Source organism: Trypanosoma brucei, chromosome 8, assembly GCF_000002445.2.
Source record: "Trypanosoma brucei brucei TREU927 chromosome 8, complete sequence".
In the NCBI taxonomy this organism is placed as follows: domain Eukaryota; phylum Euglenozoa; class Kinetoplastea; order Trypanosomatida; family Trypanosomatidae; genus Trypanosoma; species Trypanosoma brucei.
In genome coordinates, this window is record NC_007281.1 from 494,112 (window position 1) to 510,666 (window position 16,555).

Consider the following 16,555-nt stretch of genomic DNA (forward strand, 5'->3'; position numbering starts at 1 on the left):
GGAGATATTAAATGACAGGTAATAATTGTATGGACGATACGCATGCATATATCTCTATTTACCTATGTTAGTGCGTTTGCGCGCTTAGCATGTCCGTCCCTTTCGGCTGTAAGGATGCGGAGAGGCAAGATGTGGGTTAGGCAGAAGCTTCAGTTATGCTACCTTTTTGGGTGCGGTTTGTTGTCTGGAAGCTTACCAACCCTTGCCCAACTTTTCGTATGCTTTTAATTTATTTTTCCAAATTAAAGTTGTGCGCCCTTTTGTTTTGCGTTTGTCCCCGTTCCATTCCACTCGGCTTCACCTCGTTTTTGTTTTCAATTTTACTCTCGTCGGCGGCCGTCGCTGCATCTAGCAGACTCCACATACCTGCGGGAAGGGCGCAGTCTTTTTGCTTCCACACACTCACTCAAAACAGGCGATGAAAGGGATGAAAAACAAAGTTGGGAAAGCAAAACGTGTGTGTGTTTGCGCTCTTTAAAAATCATTCTGCGTTCATTCTGTTGACAACCAATTTTGTAAGCGGAAGAGAGTAGCTTGAATTTTGGCTGATGCAAATCCTTGTTCACGTACAACCCTCCGCTTTTTTTGACTAAATATATATTTATTCTTTTCCCATTGACTCGTTAACTCTTTGTAGGTGCTGGGGGAGTATGGTAAAGCGTGACGCCGCTACTGTGTGAAGGTGCGGGGGAGGGTTATTTCTTATTCCCCATTTCTTTTGCGTGCCGTGAATATCTTCAATCTATTTTCCCTTCCCTCTCCTTCATTTATCTCTTTGTGCGGCTGTGCGATCTTCCGTTTCACTTCTTCACCGTCATTTGGGCCGTGATGTTATCGGATATTGAAGGGAGCGGCCGAGTGGAACCGCGTGAAGAAGGGACAGTAGGAAGGACCTGATACAAGGGAGGAAGAGTAGGTGAGGGAAAGTGATGTCGCTCCCCGCTGTGGATCTTAAGTTCCTTTCGAACGTTTCCCGACGGCTGCAGGAACGCGCTCTCCACGTTTACGTGCCGGGGGATTCGCGATCTTCCGTCGCCATCATCTTCCGCTTCGGAGATGACCGGCAGCAGCACGCCGTACGCCGCCTACTTGCGGGTGCAAAGGAAGTGCAACAGGTGTTCCAACGACATTTATCGGCTGGTATAGGTATGGACCTCCCATCAACATTACAAGTACTGCTGGTAAGGCGATTAGATTTAGTTAAGGACCGGTGGAGTGGGAGTGTTACGTACCCGGGCGGACGTCGCGACAGGGGTGACGCAGACGACTACAGCGCACTGTGCGCAAGGGTGAATGAAATGCTTGGAATTCCTCTGACTTCCTCAGAGTTTCTTCTTCTTGGTCGTCTCCGTGACTATCCGATCCGGAGCCGCCGCTTGCAGTTGGGAGGTATGGTGCAGTCCCGCTTCGTATTCTTGCACATTGGTGAGCTTGCCCCAACACTGCGTTTCGCCTCGCATATGGTAGAGGCTGCACGGTGGATTCCCTTCAGTGCTTTAGAGGTGAATCAGCGTTGCGCGCGAAGCACCGTGTCTCATCCGTTAAGGTCTTTTGTCCACCCCTCTGATGCTGAGACACGTTTGTTATTGACGGAGCTGTTCCCTCATGCGTGTCTGTCTTTTCCCGCTGTGCAGGTGCCGGACCAGCAATGGAAGGTGTGGGGTTTGGCTCTGCGTTCCGCAAGTGAGTTGATGGCTCTCGATGACCGCTCAACCGCGGACTGGCCACTGGTATCATCAAATAATGCCCTCCTACAGCATTTTGTTATTGACCCGTTGCATGGGTACTATGAACTTCTGTACACTTACCACCGTGTGAGGGGGCAGTGGGGGCGCAAAGGTAATGAGCTGCGAAACCTCTCGAGGTGCGACGTGATTCCGCCCACTTGCCACCCGATTCTTTGGGCCGTATCGGATGAGGCGAACCCACGGCACGTTTTTTTTCTGCTCCTATGTGCAGCCTTTGTGACTATGATGGCGTATGCCATTGCTACTGTCGTTCATGGTGCATGCACTGTGGTCCGCTTGGCTTTTGGTTGTAACGAGGGGGATGGGTTTGAGAGGACGTTGGGGTATTGCACAGCATCAAACAATGATGGAGAGGTGTAGCGAGTCGTTTTTTTTTTTTGTCATGTCCGAACACATATATGAGTGTTGGTGTAGCCGTGGGGTACATCTTTTCCTCCGGGCTTGTTTTGGGCGTCTAGTACGGAGATGAGGAGGGTGTCCACTTCTCCCCTCTACCCGTTGTCGCATTACTGAGCCTACATGGGCCTTCGGGTAGTCGCCAATCTTCACAGATATGTACGGAGTAATAACCACCAATGCTTTCTTCTTTGCTCACTGTCTTTTCTGGTCGATAATTCTCAACGTGGATTATTATTGCCATCTCACTGTTTCTCTTCTTCTACACTTTCTTCACATGCTTCGCCCGTTTCGTGTGGTTTAGTCGCTCAGCATCCACCGATAGGCTTGTGGTGGATTACACAACAGCTAAGCGTGGCAAAGCGTGTGAGTGAGCTGGGCTGGCTGGCTGGCGTCCCCCACGGCTATGCTGTTGAAGCTTGGCGCTGTGTTACTTCTTCTTGTGCTGTATCATGTCGGCTCACTCTTTAGCCGGCTGGTGTTTGTGTACACAATTCAGCAGGGCACCACGAAATTTTGCTTTCGTTTTGTCTTCGCTTTATCGACGTACGCGTTCATCCTGCTGCTGCTGGACGCCTCTCAGGTTAGTGAGCGCATCAAGAGCAACTTTAGTATCCAGACACTGCGCTGCGTGCTCGCGGTGGATTTGGTCCTCATCGCACTCTTTTGTCCCTTTCTGGTAGTCCGGTCATTGCTGCCTAATGTGCGGTTGTATTATTTCTTTCTGGTGCTGCTTGCCTGTGGGCTGGTGAAGATGCTTTTTGGCGCTTCGGTGGCGGCATGGAGTTGGACGTTGAGTAGCACGCAGGGCATTCCCACCCTGTTTTCTTGGGATGTCGTGAGTGTAGCTGTTTCCACTACCGGGGTTGTTGTTGTGGGTCTCCTCTCAGGTTACGCTGCTGTTACAACGCCACTGGCATTTGTTGAGCCGCTGTTCGAGCATGGGAGTGGGGACCAGGCCCGCCTCGCCGTTGGTGTGTTGGCAAAACGACAAAAGCACCTCTTGGAACTATGGATGTTAAAACGGCAGCAAATTGCACGGGCGTATGGCGCGGTGTCGAGGGCAGATGGGGGTCGTGACGGTAGCAACCGTGGCTCGATAGCCGCTGGCCGCCGCATGTGGAATTGGGTCGCAAATTCCATTTATTCAAGTGTTCGCGCGAGTGGCGCCGATATCGCAGCGATGGAGACGGAGAGTGATGGCATTCGGGCCGTCAGCATGGCGGTGTTTTTGCAGATGAGTGAGATGGACACATTGGTGCGGTCGGCGGGGAGTGGAGAAACGTGGCGCAGGCGGTTCAACGCACTGTTTGGCCTCATTCTGTTTACGCATGCTCTCGTTAAGTTTCTTTCTACCGTCATTAGTCTTCTAAGGTGGGGTGTGCTTGCAGCTGAAAACGCCGCCCCGCATAGGGAGGACACCGCCACCAAGGTGATGAACTTCTTAGAAGCGTATGGGCTTGCAACTCCTCATGGGGATGGGGCGGAGCAGCGAGTTGTGTGGGTGTCTATAGCGCTCAACGCCTGGATGATTGCCAGTGCGATTCGAGGTTTCTTCCTGCTGGTGTTTCGGCTCACGACCCACATTGCATTTATTAGCCTGGACACTACCGTAACAATTTTGACGGCGGGAATGGGAGCCTTCTTCGTCGGGCAGTTAGTGCTGTTACGCTTAACTCCTTCACTCGAGCGAGAGAGTGTGCTGTACACCGCCCTGCGTGAACAACTGCCGCAGCACGGGGCATATTGCCATCTTAACGATTTAGTGTTTGTTGTAGCGGCCGCCCTTGTTGCCATGATGCGGCGATGCATGTTCTCATCTTCTGCCACTGCTTTGTGTGCCGCCGCAGATTAATGGGGAATAACATTTCACGTTGTGTGTATAAGTTCTTCGCAGCGATATATGCTTATATGTGCTTGTGAGGGATGAAGGCCACAACAAGTATTACTGGCGAAGCAACCACAGCTGGAAATGTCGTTTCTGGCCATCACTGTGCCGGGGGCTCATACGCCACTCTCTCTTACCGTATGGCGTCTTGCGGTCGTTGTTGTGTTCGCTGCTGTGCTGTTGTGTTTGTGGGTAGTTAGTAACAGCAGCGGGTACGTGGTGAAGATGGGAATGGCGGCGCTTATGTCCGTGGGTGGCCAGAGACAACAGCACCAATCGATGCACAAAGACGAGGAGGAGGAGGGAAGGGGGGCGTAAGCGGTTACCGGCAACAACTTCCCTAACTTCTTCCAATCTGTGATAAGTAGCTGCATTTATGGTTACCACATTCTTCTTGTAATTTATTGTTGAGGGGCTATAAGACCCCGACGCATGTGCGCGTATAGAAGGGGAGTGCCACATATGGATTCAGGCCACTGTACGGGCCACGTTGGAGTTTCGGTTCCGCCATTGGCTAGTGGTTTGCATACATCCAGTGGGCACAACATTCAGGTGGGTGTCGTTTCGTGTTGAAACATTACTTATTTCCCCTTCTTTGTTTGGTTTCTGAGTGCTGTCCCTCCTTTTCCTTTTCCTTTACAAAGAAATGAAATGGCCCAGCCCCCTTTGTTTATCTTCAAATGCCGCTCTCTTCTTGAAGGGTGACCGCGCGTTATCACTTTTACTTTTTTTTTTTTTGAAGATGTCTTAGTGTTATCTCTTCTCGTTTGAGGTGCAGGCGTCGTTTTTTTTTTTCGTTTCGGTGTTCATTCGTTGTATTGCTTTCGGACCTTCGGTGTTGGTTCCGTTGAAGTGGTACACCCGTAGCGAGTTGGTGTCTGACCTTCTCTTTGTTGTCGCTTTCCTCTTTCACATGATATTTATGTATCCCCTTTTTTCTGCTTTTCTCTTTCGGCCTGGCTCCGTTTGTTACTGATTTTAACAATCTTTTTCCCTTCATCCTTTTTGTTTCCTTTGGGCTCGCTACGAGCTTGCGTGAAGCGCACGTGCTGTTACACATACACAAAAACACACAAACACGTGAGCACATCGTATCCAGGCCTTTATATATCACAAACAAAGGAACCATCGGCGGTTGGGGTTGTACCTGAAAGCTGATAGACAGGCTCTAATGTCAACTCCATCTGTGGTCGGTTCAGAGCAGCAACAGGACCGCAACCGAGTTGCGTACGGCATGCGCCGTGAGTGGAAGTTTTCCCTCACATTTGCTCATCAGGCCGCCCGCATTATTTTGCACTTGTCACCATATTGGGAAAGCACGTTTATTGACCCCCGTGAGCTTGAGCAGCTCAATCGTTTAGACCGCGACGTAAAGCACTGCCCAATGAGGCCTGCCCTCCGTTACAACGACCTCGGAACCACTCCGACGCGGATGGAGGAGGTGTGGACAGAAAATCTAAAGAAAGTGACGATTCTTTACTCTCACATCCCACCGGACACGACGCTCGTCGGGTATTGCGTTCGCAGCGTCCAGCACGTGCTTTCCGATCCACAGGTCGTTGACGTGGATGGGTGCACCGATTTTTCGCGTCTCCAGGTTGGAAACAAGCTTCGTTGTCGGCACAAGTTGGGGGGCCGGCGGAGCTTCCACTTCCGCTACACAACCTCGTCCAAGACGAAGACGAAGAGCACTGTGTATGTCATCGGCACGATCATCAACCAGCGCGGTTACCTCTGTACAGTGGAGAGTACGGGCGGCGAAGACTTAGACTCATATGTGAAGAAACACTTTTTACCTCATTACACGGACAAGGATAAGTTTATGATAGATCAAGACCTCGTCTACTCTGATGTTTCCAGTACTATCCTCAAGGAACAACAGGAGCTCTTCGGTGAGTTACGCTATTCAGACACAGACGCTGCTGTAGCCTTTACAATACCCATGCATCCTATGAGCATCCGACCGGATTACTCACCGACGCAAACGGTTGGCGTTGGCTCTATAGCATGTATGACGTTGGAACTCAACGTGTACCAGAGGCCCGTTGAGAGCGATGAGATCGATATTGCTGGAGTAATAAATTTTAAGGTTAATCAGGCGCTTCTATTCCTCGACGTGGAGGACATGGTACGGATGGGTTACCCGCGCATTATGTCTACTGAGCAGTACAGTAACATGAAGATAAACCGTCTTCTCGACATTTTCAGCGATGCCAAAGTTGTAGGAACCCCTGGCACGAGTTACTTGGGCGTTCGCACGGGCCGTAGCCGCACTTTGACATTTACATATGAACCCTTTAATGCAGTGGTAAAGGTAATGATGACTTCTGCCATCGTTTGTGGCCTCGGGGTGACGGCAGTGTTTATTACAAAGCTGGGTGGTGGCATCTTCGATGCTCATTTGTATCTCTACCAGCAGCTGCTGAGGGGGATTAAGTTTATGGAGTCTGACATCCCTCGAGGCTGTCTGAGTCGCTTCAATTCCACGTGTGTGCGTCTTGTTGAGCAGAACATAACCCGTTGTTACGCTGCGGCCCCAGCAGATGGGCGACACACGATGGAACAGCACCTGAAGTTGTTGCGGGAGTCCTGCGACACCCGTGTAGAGGGTGGAATATCTGTCAACGTTCCGGTAAAGGAGGGTGGCCTCGGGAAGTTGCCAGGGGAGGGCCAACGTTGCTCTTCGGCCTCCGATGGCAATTTACGGACTGCGACACCCACCGAGGAGCTGGCCAGTGAGCAGGAGAAGGTTTCTTGTCATGAGGGCGACGCGACGGAGGATACTCCCACTTCTCCGGTGGGTTCGTCCACTGGGGGCTCACACTCTTCGTTCCATAGCACGCTTTCCATCAGTGTGACGGGTATACGGACGAAACAGGAGGTGGTAGGGGGTGATGGTACCCCCACATACGGCAGGTCGCACCCGCAGCGGGCGAGCATTCTTGCGTCAGCGACGCCGGATGTAACGGATCTTAACGTCGAACCACCTGCAAGCCCTACCGTAACGGTGTTATTGCCGTCACCGCAGCCACCAACTTCGGCAGCTGCAATACCTTCACCTGCCCAGGCAGTGGCGGCCGCGTCAGGCTCGCCAAGAACCAGTTCTGAGCAGGTGTCTGGCGGGGCCGATATGAGCCGCCAACTTTCAGTGGCAGTGCCTCCCTCCAGCAGTGTGGAGAGCAACGTCCGTGTTCCTTCCCCCGCAAGAAGCCCTGCAGATGGTGTAGAGGCAAATGTTGCGGGATCTCCGTCTTCCGTTGTGTTCCCGCAGATGCCGAAAGATGAGCTTGAAGAAGATCAAGATAGCAAAGTACAGGCGGTGCTCAAGGCGGACGATGCCGACGCATACTTCGGGCTCTCTATGTACGACGCGTACGTGCACAGTTGTGATATGCTGAAGTGCAAACCAAACAGTTATCTTCTGAAGAAGTTTCCAACGAACCCGCGTTTCTCCAACCTTATCCACGAGGTAGACATAAGTTCCAATTACCTTGGACATGGTGGTTTCGTCGCAGTGCTCAACATTCTTCCGAACTTCCCTAATGTACATACGCTTCACTTCAATGACATGTCACTTGACAACGAAGATGTTGAGCATCTATGTGAGGTACTGAAAGATAACAAGTCTGTTCGTGAGGTGCATTTGCGGGACAACGACAAGATAACCCTCCCCTCCACGCGCTTCTTTTCGCGGTTGCTGAAAGTGAACCCGAACATTGTGACACTGTCACTGGAAGGCACGCGTTTGGGGCCTTCCGTTATTGGTCGGTTGCAGGAGGACGTAAAGAAAAACGCGGAAAAAAAGGGTGACGCTGAAGCGGCCAGCGTTTCCGACTCAAAGTAGGGACGTCCCAACTTCTTTTTGCCTTTGGAAGTTAGAGTGTACATTTTGTTTTGTTTCCCGTCCGTTTTGTTTATTTAACTTTCCCTCAGCGTCACTTGCGCTTGTGCCTTCATTACTTCCTCGTTTTATGCGCGAGGAGGCACCCAAGGAAACGTGGAAAGGCAACTGCGTGTTGTGTAGGGGTTTCTGAGATGTAAATAGCCTATTTTGCGTGCTGGGGTGCTGTGTCTTTGATTGTGTGTTACTTGCCTTTATTGCCGGCGGTGGCACAAAGGGGCACATGATTTGTGTTATAAGCCTAGCAGAGGGCTTTTATGTTTGCCCTCTTTTCACACAGCTGTTATTGTACATATCGCTTTTCCTCTCCAACTATCGTTGCGCACTGCCGCCGTTTTTTGACGATAGATGTGAGGTCGCTCTTTTTTTTTTTCTGCACACCTGCCTCACTACACATATATATATATATATATATATATATGTGCGGGCAATCATAAAAGGCAGCTAGGCAGATCTCTTCACGCTGTATTGTTCTGGTGTTTTCCCTGAAGTGAATGAGTGTGGAGGTGCGAATACGAATTTTTATGTGGGAAGGGATTGTGTCTTGAGTGTGCCGCTTGTCACTCTCTACTTCGTACTACCTTGCCTTCATAACAGGGCCCTTCTTCTTATTCCCCACAGCAGTAGCTCAGGGTTTTTCTTTTTTCCGCCTGGTTGATGTGTTTTGGGTGTGCTTGCCCTCTGCGACGGGAGGTGGGACAGTGGCTTTGTTTTCTGTGGTAATGTTGCCAGACGTTGGCATATTCCCACGCATTACGTTTACCTCTTGGCCTTTGTGTGTATCCCCGTCTCGTCTTATTGTTCCATACTCCTGCCTTTGTCGCTGCCACTGCTGACGTGCCCTGCTGTTGCTATTGCTCCCCTTTTCATTTTATTTTTCCCCTTTCGGTTATACTTAGTTCACTTCACATAATTGTGATTGTGATTGCAATTGTGTTTTTAACAACAATCACAAAGCATAAGCGAGGTGTGAAAGGGAATTCGGCTCTAGAAAACGAACTGAGGGGGGAAAGTAGAGAAGAGATAGTGGGTGACTGAGGGAAGGTAAGAGTCAGCGGAGTTAAGTGAAACGCACCATTATCATTGCCGTCCTCTTAAACATTTAAGTTGACTTAGGGGACAAAGTACGTCAGCCAGAAACTTTTCCTGCCTTTGCCGCGCTTGTTAAGGTATGTCGGCCACTTATCCAGAGCGGCGGCCATACGCCACCACAGTACCGCATAGTGGTTATCTTTCCAAGCCTACGCTGCCGCCCGTCGAGGCACTTCGTATCCTCAGCAGCACTGTTGGCATTGACCTGCCGCGTAGCGTTCGCCACAGTGCGAACACTCTCCTGCGGCGCTCCCCGACACCAAGAAGTGTATCACCGACTCGCGGTGTGCAACTCTTTAAGCCGCCTACGCTTGAGACCGCCACACCTTTCGAGTTCCAGGAGAAGGACTACCACAAGTCTCAGCAATCTGTGCTTAACGTGCAGCTAAGCAACGCGGTAGAGGAACTCTTCAAGGTGTGGCGTGTGAAGGTGAGGGATTTAATGCACTATCTCGATTCCTTTCCGTGTGAAGCAGGCCACTCATTTTCACGAACAAACGGCGCACTGAGCTCCTTCTTTGAAGGCTACCGCACCACTGACATCACTCCGATGACGGCCCATCAGCTTGTGAACGACTTTAAGCTTTGTACCTCGGTATCGATGCTTGACGAAATTCAGAACAGCCCCGAAGTCTTGGGAGATCAGGTTCGTGCTGCGCTCGATGCGCTGCTGAATGCAAAGCATTTCCTCGCGCCACTTGAGAACTTTGTGGACCGGCTGGAGCCCATAGCAGCGTTCGCGCTGCCCGACAAGCGACCAGAGTGCTTAGACGGCACCCGCGGCCCGGTATGGCCAAGCAAGGTGGCCGTTGCCCTTCACGAGAAGTTTCACTACGACCCCTCAGAGTATGTTCTTGCTGAGCTCCGGAAGAGTGACCAACCGATAGAACGGCTGGAAAACCGCGTGCTGCAGGTGAAGGAAAGGAAGGAGGATGCAATCGATCGTGAGATACCGGGAGATGCACTCAACTACCTCACTACGCAGGTGGACCTCAGTAATGACCTCCTCTTGATGAATAAAGCCCGTATGGAGTTGGTGTATCTACACGGCAAGGACATACAGGAGATGAAGAGGATGCTGGAAGATCTCATTGTGGATGCGCGACACAGCGTAGAGTTATTGAAGGGGCGTGTGGAGCGTGACATGCCGTTGGTAAAGAAGGACATCGACGGTGTTTATCAGGATGTAGAGAATACTCAGAAGCACATTAAGGACTTAGATCAAAAGAACGCTGAGGCAAACAAAGCCGCCCACGAGGCGTACTCAAAGCTGAACGACACAGAGGTTGAGCTGTGGGTCCTGTTAACAGACACGATACGCAAGTTGGTAGACATTGCTGGTGAGAAGGAAGCATTTGTCCGCAACGAAATGCGCCTCCGTGAGCTCCGAGGTCGAGATATGGCAATTGCCGAGGAGCTACTCGCCGCACAGCAAAGCTACTTTTCTCGCCTTCGCAAGAGTGAGGACGTACTTAAGAGGTGGGAGAACGCAGCGGAGACGTATGAAGCCTACGTGCAGGCGTACGTGCCAACTCTGTTGAAGAAGATCCACGACGCTGAGGAGGCCGACAAGGATTTGTACAATCGTGAGGCACAAAACTATGTCCGACGGTACGAGATGTTCGAGTACGCCGTGGAAGAGGGCCGCGCGACCCGCAGCGTTCATGTGGATCGTCTACAGACATTACAGCGGTCGAAATTGTTGGATGTGGAGCGGGCATTGTCGACCCTCGACCCCTTCGCAGACAAGTACCGAAAGGAGCTTGATGAGGCTCAAGCGCAGCTGGACGAAGGTTTGGCATTCATCCAGCTTGTCGAAAACCTTGCCAAGGAGCGTCGCGGGGAGGTGGAACCGATTCTGCAGCACGTCATCTCGTATAACCGCACACTGCAGACCAAAACATTGGAGATTGAAGCCGAGGCTGAAGCACAGGCGCTGCTGCTGCGTGATGGACCTGCAACGGAGGGCGCTCCATCCACGATGAACACTGTGGACGCCAAGGTGGACACAAGCCTTCTGCAGAGCGCACGTGGAAGCAGCGGCAAGCGTCCCGCAACGGCAGCAGTTTCCGAAGTAACGCACTTCTGCGATGCCCCACCAACGTCGGCTGCACTAAGACTGCGCAGTGTTGTTGATGCCAATAACATGATGTGCACCGTTTCGCACCCGCATGTCATGGCGCGCACTGTTGGAATTAATCATGAGGAGGCCTTCCTCGAGAAGTACCGTCGCTTCACAGATGAGGAACAGGTGGCTGTGGAGGGCGTGGCCGGTCGTGTTCGGCAGTCAAACACCAGTTTGGAGATGCTCGGTGAGAAGTACAACAATAAGGATTACATCCGAATGTTGCTTCTGAGCCCAGGGGCGAAACAAAGCAACAGCGCAACCGAGGCTGCTGTAGAGGAGTGCGCATAAAAAGAAGAAACTCGGTAAGGTTTATATGTTTCTTCCACAGGAGTATTTCCTTCCATTCCCCTTCCTTTTTTTTTTTTTTACCAAAGTATGCACTTGTTGGTGTTGAAGCACTGGAAGAAGAATAAAAAAAAACCAGAGGCAAGAAAGCAAGAATATGGGGACCAGAATGGTATTATGAAGCTGTGACTGTGCTATTTGACTTGAGCTCTCTTTTCCTCTTGTCCTTTTGTTATCCAGTTCGCCCTCGTCTCCCATTTTATTTCATGCGGTTGTGATTATGTTTTAGCTTTATTCTTTGCAAAGCGTTTCCTACTTTTATGTTATTTGTCTCATCTTTAGATATGATTTACATATTTCCCTCTCTTACTTTTTCTGCCTCTTTTTTTTTTCCTTCCTTCGCCCTTCAGTTCATCTTCTCATTCTCCTGATTCTTTTCGAACTTCCTCCGATGGCCACCGTACGACTGGAGTGCTGCTTTTTAGCATGATTGTTCTTCTTCTTGTTTTTTTTCTTTATTTGTTTATTTGTTGCCGCTCTGCCAATGGTTCGGGAGGAGTGAAGCAAAGCAATGAAAGTTAATCATTAGACGCAACGGGCTAAAAAAAAAAAAGAGAGAAAGAGAGGGGGGGGGGAAAAAAAAAAGAAGGAATAATTAAAGATTTACGCCAGGCAAATGAAATGAGGTGCAAAGAGGGATGAGGAGGAACACGGGGGAGTTGTGAGGAAAATTGAAGAGAGGCATTTGAGAATATGTTGAGTTGATGTTGCACTGAGGTAACACAACAAAACAGCGTCAGAAATAAAAAGAAAGATGTTAAATGCATGAAAGAAGGTGAGAAGTGTGGAGAGTTGTGAGAACAGAAGCAAAGGTATATGAGGAAGAGAGATAACGAGAGGAAGGAAAGAACAAAAAGACTGTTGAGTACGTTACAGGCATATATATATATATATATGTGTGTGTGTGTGTGTCTGTGTTTAATTGTGTCTGTAAGGGGAAAATGTATTTCCCTCTCGCCAACTGTGCCACAGTGAGTTCAAATATTTTAAAAAGAAAGTGAAGGAGGTTACGGAAATAAACCCCTTTCCTCATTTTCTTAATTTTTATCATTTTTGTTGTCATTATTCTCAGTGCGTGTGCTTTGAGCGCTCGCCAGCTAGAAACGTGGCTGTGCTTCACTTTTCTATTCATCTGTCTTTTTTTTTCTTTTTTCCCTCTCTTACCTCCTTCTCTCTGCTTCAATTTTCGTTTCCCTCCTCCTTTAACTCCCCAGTATCTGAAAAAGAAGGGAGTGAAAGGGGGAGATAGAGTTGACCCAACACTGCAGAGCAACCAGAGAAAAGAAAAAAGATTAAAAAAAACAGTTTCTTTCTTTTTGGTCCCTTATACATATATATATGTGTGTGTGTGTGCGTGTGTGCATGTGTGTGTTTAATTGTGTTTGTATGTCTTTCTCTTTTAGAGAGAAAGAGGGGGCATGTAGGGAGAAGGAAGAGAGAGAGAGAAAGAGGAAGAAACAAGATGAAGACAAAGTAGATTGTTAAGGAGGTCAGGGACGCGCCTCCTTTTTTTTTTTTAAAAAAAAGATAATCAAAGAAGAGAAACGTTTCTTCCGTTTCTAACCACGCGCGCATATGCCTGTCCGTATGCAAGCGTGCCTCCGTAACGTGTATTTGACCCAAAAGCAAGAAGAAAAGATAAAGGGAGACGAGGAGGGCTGAGATGACGGAGTACAAGTAGAAAATAAGTATGTTTGTGTGTTTGTATGTTTGAGGAAGAGGGGCTTGGAGCGCTTCTTATTTCATTTTTCAATGTATTTGTGACGATGTACAAAATCAGTTCTCACGTTTGCGTGCATGTATTCGTATACGTCTTCGTCTGTTTGTTCGTTTGTGCCTTAACTAGGGAGCGGGTGCGTTCATGTACATACCACATTATCTATATCTATATATGCATACACGCATACATCTACACATATACGCACACAAACGTATATGCATGTACATATACATATGCGTGCGTGCGTCTCTCTGTGTGTGTGTGTGTGTATGTGTATGTATGTATGTATGTATGTTAACGCAGATTCCCCAATCCATTGTGCTTTACTCTGTAACGCTTATTAGAAGCAGTGAGAAATAAGGAGAGTCTGTGAGGGATGTTTATGCGCGTGGAAGGGGGGAACGCGATGCCGATTCATCCCATTTTTCGCCAAATCTGCTTGTGATCGCTGTTCATCTTTTCCATTGACTCTTTATGCTTCCTCCCCTTATTTATCCTTTGTTCTCCATTTTTTTGTTTCTATTTTCATCAAGTTCACATCGAATCTAGAATTGAGGAAGCGGCCAGGATTTCCTGATCCACAACCCCAACCTCAACCCCCTTTCTCTTCTTTTTTTTTTCCTTGACGTGTTCGCGTACTTTTCCCTGCGGAACTGGAGCTGATCAGGTTTCGGAGCCTCAACGGGTTAAGGTGAAGTACGGGCGCGGACGACACAGAGAAAAGGTGGGAGGGTGCAGCAACGCCCTCCGGCACTTTGCGTTATAATAATTATTTGTGCAGTTTGCATTCGTTAGACACCGCAGTTTTGAATTTCTTTGGGGTAGTCAATATTTTTATACGGGATCAAAAGGGTGGGGGCAAAAAGCGCGCTCGCGTGATCTTTCCAACCGCGGGTTTGAAGTTCTATCATTTAGTACAGTGCTGTAATGGAGTTTGAGCAGCTGGAGATTGGCAAGAAGTCGATTACCAACGCCATCGCGCGGCAGGAGGTTACAGACTATTATGACTTGCTGCACCCCAACGTCCTGCTCGTTTCCCACTTCCGCTACCCTCCTCTGTCGCCCGTTATTGCCGATACCATCCCCGCATTAGACCGTGTGTTGCGCAAGGAAAACAAAAACCTGTCAGGCGTGACTAAGGGCCATAACCCGTGGAAGGTGCCCGAGTTCCTGCAAACCGGCGCGGTCACAAAATCAGCACCTGTGGCAGCTCCAGCAGTTACAGCCACATCACCGACTACCACGTCAACGACAGTAACTACCCGAGCGAATTCACCACACTTAGCAGGAACACCCACGAGAGCGTCGATTGTGCCTAAAGCGCCTGGGGGAAGGCCTGTTGCCCGTGGGTTTGCGGCTCGGAAGAGGAGGGGTACTTCCACGAATGGAAGATCCACTGCTACGGGTGATAGATCCACTTCTGCTGCCACACGGGAAAGGCGTGAGGATCCCAACAAAAAGAAGCAGCGGCAGTCCACCATTACGGGGCCATATGAGGCCGATATTGTCGAAGGCCCGCTCCTTGTTACGGCACGCTTTTACGCTATATTGCAATGGATGAATCAAGGTGCCCATATTGCAGATACGGTCTTTGATATGGAGGCACGAAAGGTTGTGCTACAGGAATCGGATGTCGTTTTACAGCTTCCAGCTCCGAAGACTGAGGCGGAGTGGTATGCGCAGCTTGGGCGGCAGCATACAGACCGTAACCAGCGGCTTAGCAGACTTACTGTAACTTATGGCCGCGATTTGTTACTGTTTCGTGACGAGTGCTACTTCGAGGATGGGTTCATTGTCACGATACACCGCTTTATGTTGACACAGCAGGAGATGCTCGACCTATCGTCCCTTGTTGAATACCACCAACAGGCGGAAATTAACCGTCGCATTGAGGCGATGAAAGTGGAGCGTGACAACTTCTACGCTGCTGAACAGAGGCGTGTGAACGCATTTCGTAGGTCAGTGGAACCGTTGCTTGACTTTACCTTCTGTGATGTGAGTGACCCCATTTTGCTTCTTTCTGTGGAGCCCGTTGCAGGGAAGCGTCATATCTGTAAGGATGTGCGGCCCAAAAATGTTACCGCACTGCCGCCGATGGGTTACGGAGCCCAGCAGAATGACGCACAACGCGGAAAAGATCAGCGCATTGTCGTGAAGGCACGCAACAAGGCTGGCGACGAGGAGGTGTATGAGTTCGTTGATAATTCCAAACCTCGCTACGACTTTCTCTACGACCCTAAGACCAATGCAGAGAGCACCTTGCAGAATCTTGCAGACAAGATGAAGTCGATGTTTTGCACCTCTAGTGTGCGTATCAGTAGCTGTGGCATGAGGTCAACAGATCAATTGGTGCCAGTCCTCCGGCGCCTTGTGGCAAATGCCATTATGACGATACGTGCGCTGGATCTAAGCGACAACGAGATCAGCACACTGCCGGACTTGTCGCTTCTTCCACTGCAGCGTCTACTGCTTCACAAAAACAAAATATCCGACTGGATGGAGGTAGAGAATCGCGTGTGTGTGCTTCCGCTGCTGGAGGTGGTGACACTGCACGGCAATCCCATTTCCGAAAGCAACGAGCAGTACCGGCAGGAGCTGCTGGCGAGGCTCTTACGGCACCCAAGGCGTGCAGCGCGTGTGCGACAAGTAGACTTCGTGACTCTGACAGCGCAGGACCTTAACATTGCAGGGACGTTTGAAATGTTCACCACAGGGAACACAAGTGTTTTGGAGAAGGCGCGGAAGTTCAATGTTTCTGACGTTAGGAAAAAAATATAGGGCTGCTTAGTTACGTACACGGTGTGTGCGTGTGCATGTTTCTGGGTGGCTACACCTACATATGTTTATATGCGTTTGTACACCATCTTGTCGCATTAGACTAGTGTTAATTTCTCTCGTTTCTTCCTCATTTTTTATCTCTTTAAAACATTCCGTTTGTGCGCGCCTTCCCTTTTCGCTATGCGCGTTTTTTTTTTTTGGTGGGTTGTCGTCGCAATGGTTGGTTTGTATAGTGCTGAATGGCCCATGTAAAGTTCTTCACTAAAGGAGGAAATGGACGGGGTGATGTAAAGGGATGTGGGGAGCGAATGGGGACTTCCCACTATCGTCCCGTTTCTTCCCGTCGTACAGGTGAACACTGTTAACTTCACCAAGTTAAAAGAACAAAGCAACGAAAATGTTCAACTCTGTATTCTAAGGGCGTGCTGCCGGTAGGTGGCTAGTGCCTTGTTCTTATTGCTGTGCCGCGTCTTGGCAAACATCAATTTCTGATTTTTCCCCCTTTTCATTTTCTCGTTGTTGCTGTTTTAATGTGCTGCATTTACGCTTGACAACCTCC

The 16,555-nt window shown here is 49.6% G+C and overlaps 5 protein-coding genes across 5 annotated transcripts, besides 8 other annotated features; all 5 read left to right on the forward strand.

Annotated features, from left to right (window-relative positions):
* Positions 1-16,555: part of a sequence feature (sequence corresponds to BAC RPCI93-29O9) that runs on past both edges of the window.
* Positions 930-2,108, forward strand: Tb927.8.1520 (hypothetical protein, conserved; the record flags this gene model as incomplete). The annotated part of the gene is made up of 1 exon (XM_841893.1): positions 930-2,108. The coding sequence occupies one exon, from the start codon at positions 930-932 to the stop codon at positions 2,106-2,108; it is 1,179 nt and encodes a 392-aa protein (XP_846986.1).
* On the forward strand, positions 2,551-3,999 carry Tb927.8.1530 (hypothetical protein, conserved; the record flags this gene model as incomplete). Its single annotated transcript, XM_841894.1, has 1 exon — positions 2,551-3,999. The coding sequence occupies one exon, from the start codon at positions 2,551-2,553 to the stop codon at positions 3,997-3,999; it is 1,449 nt and encodes a 482-aa protein (XP_846987.1).
* On the forward strand, positions 5,204-7,876 carry Tb927.8.1540 (hypothetical protein, conserved; the record flags this gene model as incomplete). Its single annotated transcript, XM_841895.1, has 1 exon — positions 5,204-7,876. One exon carries the CDS (start codon positions 5,204-5,206, stop codon positions 7,874-7,876), a length of 2,673 nt encoding a protein of 890 aa, XP_846988.1.
* Positions 8,324-8,354: a microsatellite.
* On the forward strand, positions 9,105-11,441 carry Tb927.8.1550 (hypothetical protein, conserved; the record flags this gene model as incomplete). Its single annotated transcript, XM_841896.1, has 1 exon — positions 9,105-11,441. One exon carries the CDS (start codon positions 9,105-9,107, stop codon positions 11,439-11,441), a length of 2,337 nt encoding a protein of 778 aa, XP_846989.1.
* Positions 12,378-12,430: a microsatellite.
* Positions 12,613-12,697: a sequence feature (T-rich).
* Positions 12,838-12,870: a microsatellite.
* Positions 12,900-12,956: a sequence feature (GA-rich).
* Positions 13,359-13,510: a microsatellite.
* Positions 13,375-13,513: a microsatellite.
* Tb927.8.1560 (hypothetical protein, conserved) lies at positions 14,146-15,996 on the forward strand (the record flags this gene model as incomplete). The annotated part of the gene is made up of 1 exon (XM_841897.1): positions 14,146-15,996. The coding sequence occupies one exon, from the start codon at positions 14,146-14,148 to the stop codon at positions 15,994-15,996; it is 1,851 nt and encodes a 616-aa protein (XP_846990.1).